Consider the following 4,990-nt stretch of genomic DNA (forward strand, 5'->3'; position numbering starts at 1 on the left):
ATGGGCACCAGTGACCCACGCAACCCTGAAAAGGAAGAAGCGTGTACAGAAAATGGATGAATGGATGGATGAATACTACAGTGTGACTTTTGATCACAGGAATCTAAAATAAAAGCTTCATCTCACCTGTCCCAGTGATTGTCTCATACCTACCATTAGTACAAGACTAAACCCTGCATGTCATTTTCAGCTGTTATATTTAAATGAACATTTGACATGGGCAGCTGTGACAGAGTGGTTAGGGGAGTCGTCCTGGAACCGGAAGGTCGCCGGTACGATCCCCTGTCCAGCTGTCTCGGTTGTTGTGTCCTTGGGCAAGACACTTCACCTCTGATGTGTGTCTCATCAGTGTATGAATGTGATTRGCACTGATTAGTCTCCATAGTGATTGTTCATGTTAGCTTTGTAGAGACCTAATAGAGTGCTGTGTGAATGTGTAAATGAGGACAAAGAGCTTTGAGTGTCCTGATTGGGTAGAAAGGTGCTATAAGTACAGTCTATTTACATTGTAACTTTAGAAATCAGGTCAAAGTTTCCTAAAGACACAGCTGCAGTTGTATGAGTTCAGTTCATTTCTATTGTGTTAGAGCAAATTATGGAATGTTATTGGGGGGTGACTGGATCAAATTATTCTACAATTGCTTCAAACATATCTGCTTGTTGTTGTTTTAATGATTTGAAGTAAAATAAACTTTTTCACCGTGTTTTTAACAATTTACAGTCCAAAAGACATCCATTCTGATTCATCGGTGGAGACTTTAGTCATCAGCAAAATGTTTCTCTGTGTAAATCCTTTGTTGTTATCATAACTAACACAACATTAAGTACATGCATTAAAAAGTCCGTCTCCTCACCAGCACACTGCAGAACCATCGCTATATCTTTCTCCACGTCCTCCAAAACCCTGAGCCTCTCGTTCGCCATCAGAACCGGAAGCTGCGGATCACACTGTGCCAGAACCGGAGCCGACTGGTGTAAAAATAAATACAATAATCTCTTTGTAGAAACTACACCTGGATAAAACTCACATAAAACAAGATCTGCGGCTGCTCTTTCTTTCTGAACACACAACGATGGCGGCAAGCAGTGCGTCATCAACAACCGACCAGAGCAGCAGCAGAGAAATGACGTCAGTTCGGCGGAGAGGGAAAAATGGCTGCACCGTCTGGGCTGCATGGTACAGGTGCTATGCGACTAACGGAAGGTTTGGTGTCGGTTTTAAAAGAACAGCGTCCGCAGTTTTTGGCCGAAGCCTTGTCCAACTACAGAGAACACGGCGTGTTTTCCACACAGGTATATCTGCGCGTGTTACAGGAGGTTTCTGTGTTAGCTAACAGTTAGCTCGTTCCACAGCTTCAGACTCCTTTGTTGATCAGCGGCCCTACATCAGCCCTGTGTGGTTCTAAACGCCTTATCCCGTTCTGTCTGTGTATCTCTGCAGAACACCAGCGATGCTGCGGGTCTCGTGGGGTTTAGTAATGCTAAACTGAGCTCCAGCAAGACCAGGTGAGAAAGCTTCATGTTGGATATGTTGGTGTTTGGTAGTGATGGCCTCATGACAAGCTTTATGAAGCATTAAACAGCATTCCTGCTGTGTGGAAAAACAATGTCTCCAACTTTCAGATGAGCTGATGATCCTGTAGGTGTAACTGCAGGTCCTCTAGTGTGAGACAAGAAATTATGAAAACTGTCTCAGTTCTTTCAGTCACACAATGTTTAAACTTTTTTCTAGTTGGTTCTTTAAAGTCTTTCAGCAACACAACTACAGAGTTTTATTTTTCCAATAAATAATAAAAACACTGAGGCTATAACTCTCCCCAGCTTCTGTATTTCGTCCTCCAGCTTCTTGTGCCCCCTCTTTCTGAAGTTACAGTCACACAGGTCCATCTATCACCTGCCCTCCTTCTGTCTTTGGTTTGTCAACCACAATGTCTGGTTGGTTAGACTTCTTATATTTATCAATCTGGATCTGGAAGTTCCACATCATCTCAGCTCTGTCTGCATCTGCTCTGTCTGCATCTTCCATCTTGTTATGTGTGCTGGAATGGATAGATGAATTCCTCCATACAAAACATTTGTTTAAATCTCCATGTTTTGTATAGTGGTATTAATTTATATTTTCAGATCTTCCAAGGTGCCAGTTATGGAACTCTCTGTGCATTGTTGCCCAAATCAAATTCTGGAAGTGGTCATTCARCTAGATCTGTTACAAAAGGACAACTGATATTACCAACTTTTAAAAACTGTTACGGCCAGAGGTCTTTCGAGGTTTTCCAGCTCCAACACACCTGATTCAGTGATTGAATTAACTCTTCAAATTGGGCAGAAGCCTGTTAATCACCCAGCGATCAAAATCTGGTGTGTTGGAGCAAGAAAACCTCTAAAACATGCAGGATAGTGGCCCTCGAGGACAGGAGTTTGACACCCCTGTACTAAAGCATGGAATGACATTCCTCAAAACATAAAGTCCATTTCAAAACTACAGCCCTTTAAGAAGAATCTTGTCTGCCATCTGCTGGACACTTTTTGTTGTGCTCATATTTAGACGTCCGATTTTGCAAATGCTGCCTTCCTGAAATTTGGTATGCTTGTTTGTCTTTGTGTCTATGGTGTATAATGATGTGATTGTGATGCTGTAATTCTGAGTGTTTTATGTGCTGCAGAACAGGAACCTGCTGTAAAACAGCAATTATGCTGAGTCAGGCTTGATTTTTAGTGAACTTTTCCTGTTAAATCAATAAATCAAATCATTTATGAGTGTTTGGCAGTTTGACTATCTTTAAGTGTCTGCTTCCAGCTGCAACAGACAGCTTCTGGAAACGAGTAGTCCATCTGTCCGTTTTCTTCCTCTTATCCGGGGTCAGGTCTCGGGCGCAGCAGCCTAAGCAGAAAGACCCAGACTTCCCTCTCTCCAGCCACTTGGGTCAGCTCCTCCGGGGGAATCCCTAAGTGTTCCCAGGCCAGCAGAGAAACGTAGTCTCTCCAGCGTGTCCTGGGTCTTCTGTAGCCGAGGGTCAGACCGCCAAGGTCCTCGCCTTCGACCACTGTCCAGCACACTTTGCACCCGACCCCTACGGCCCCTCCCACAGGTGGTGAGCCCATGGGTAGGGGGATCCACGTCACCTCTTCGGGCTGTGCCCGACCGGGCTCTATGGGTGAAAGCCTGACCACCAGGYGCTCACCAATGTGCCCCACCTCCAGGCCTGGCTCCAGAGTGGGGCCCCAGTGACCCATGTCTGGGCGAGGGAACACTGAATCCACTTATAGTCCTCATCATGAGGGGTCTTTGGGCTGCACTTTGTCTGATCCCTCACCTAGGACCTGTTTGCCTTGGGTGACCCTACCAGGGGCATGAAGCCCCCGACAACATAGCTCCTAGGATCATTGGGACACACAAACCTCTCCACCATGATAAGGTGGCAGCCCAGGGACAGGAAGCGAGTAGTGTGTTTTTTTCCTTAGATGTGAGTAATTAAAGCAAAATGCAGCGAGCACTTCCAGCACAAACAAACACAGCCACAAACCTCTGACCAGTCACACAGTAAGTTTTAATGTGGAGTGGGGTAAAAAGTTCTCATCATGTGTTGTGATAAGAAGGAGCAGCCGATTCAAAGCTGCAAACAGAGTGATGTGATTTTCTTCATGAAACTGTGACACTCTGAGCTGAGACCCTCACTCCTTTCAGTGACAGTTTCAGGGTTCACTTGGGGTGAAGCCCTCCATGCTTTTTAGGAGCTTTCATGTCTTGATATCWGTGTCTTCTATATTTTCCTTTGGTCAGGTTATTATACCAGCTGGACATGTGAAGACTGACACTACATGTTGCTAGCTCAGACTTTGTTCTTGCCATTCAGCTGCTCCTCAGGACCTCCATTATTCTCTGTAGGTACTTGGTTATGGCTGACATCTTGTGGCCTCATCAGTTTTTATATCCCTTGTGGATTTTAAGCAGAGGTTTATAGTAACTAAGTACATTTACAGTACTTAATTAAATCTTTTGAGGATTTGTAATTTTACCAAGTATTTTCGTAAATCATGACTTTTACTTAGTTACTTCTAAAACCTAAATTGATACTTTAACTTCTTTACTTTAAAGTTTAACACCTAGTTACTTGTTATAAATTAAATCTGTCTGAACTCATCATGAAAGGACTTGTTTATCTGCTCTAAAAAATTAAGTGTTGAATTTACTCAACTAAACCATATCAACTATTTCTACTAAGCCAGTAGAGTAAATTTGAAGCGATAAACATATTTTATTTTAAAGAAATTGACCAAATTAATCAACTTGGTTTGTGGAGCCAGTTTGGTTCTGTAAATTTAACAGTTTGTTTGTTAGAGAGCGTGGAAAAGTACTTTTACTTTTACTTTACCAGTTTTTATGAATAGTTTAATGACTTTTAATAGTTTTATCATCAGTGACATTTGTTTCTACCAAAGTCATTTTCTGTTAAGGTATTTTTACTTTTACTTAGTTATTATTTTCAAGTACTTTATAGACCTCTTGATTTTAAGGTACTTGTAGCTGTCCTGCAGTGTTTAATGGACTGTACTTATATCCAGCCAGGGTACTCAAAGCTCTTTACCCTCATCTGCACACATTCATTCTGCACTCTACTAGATCTCTACAAAACTAATACAGTTAAATCAATCTAGAGACTAATCGGTGCTTTACATCACATTCATACACTGATGGGACACATCAGAGGCACTGGGGGTTCAGTGTCTTTGTTAGGGACACTCCAGCATGTGACTGAGTAGTGGTGGAATCGAACCACCAACTCTTGTGTTAGAACGACTCCCCTAACCACTCAGCCACAGCTGCTCCAGGTTGCCTCCAGGTAGATCAGCCCCTTCAGTTCTGATCACTTCCTTCTTGGATACGATTTGACTGCATTAATCCAGTCTTTCTGTCATCATGATGATCAAAAACATGTGTGTCTTCTTCCAGGTGAGAGTGATGATCATGAGACACCTATATATATATATA

At 42.7% G+C, this 4,990-nt stretch overlaps 2 protein-coding genes across 2 annotated transcripts in view; one reads left to right on the plus strand and one right to left on the minus strand.

Annotated features, from left to right (window-relative positions):
- Positions 1–1,096, minus strand: part of med11 (mediator complex subunit 11) — a 3,871-nt gene extending 2,775 nt beyond the window's left edge. The window contains exon 1 of the mRNA XM_014029440.1: positions 855–1,096. Within this exon, the coding sequence (XP_013884894.1) occupies positions 855–1,095 (241 nt within the window). The 5' untranslated portion in view covers position 1,096. The remainder of the gene's footprint in view (positions 1–854) is intronic.
- A 25-nt stretch (positions 1,097–1,121) lies between these two features.
- pelp1 (proline, glutamate and leucine rich protein 1) overlaps positions 1,122–4,990 on the plus strand; it is a 29,152-nt gene continuing 25,283 nt past the window's right edge. The window contains exons 1-2 of the mRNA XM_014029441.1: positions 1,122–1,293; positions 1,442–1,506. Of these exons, the coding sequence (XP_013884895.1) occupies positions 1,153–1,293; positions 1,442–1,506 (206 nt within the window). The 5' untranslated portion in view covers positions 1,122–1,152. The remainder of the gene's footprint in view (positions 1,294–1,441; positions 1,507–4,990) is intronic.

The sequence above is a fragment of the Austrofundulus limnaeus genome, unplaced genomic scaffold (assembly GCF_001266775.1).
Source record: "Austrofundulus limnaeus strain Quisiro unplaced genomic scaffold, Austrofundulus_limnaeus-1.0 Scaffold904, whole genome shotgun sequence".
Taxonomy (NCBI): Eukaryota; Metazoa; Chordata; class Actinopteri; order Cyprinodontiformes; family Rivulidae; genus Austrofundulus; species Austrofundulus limnaeus.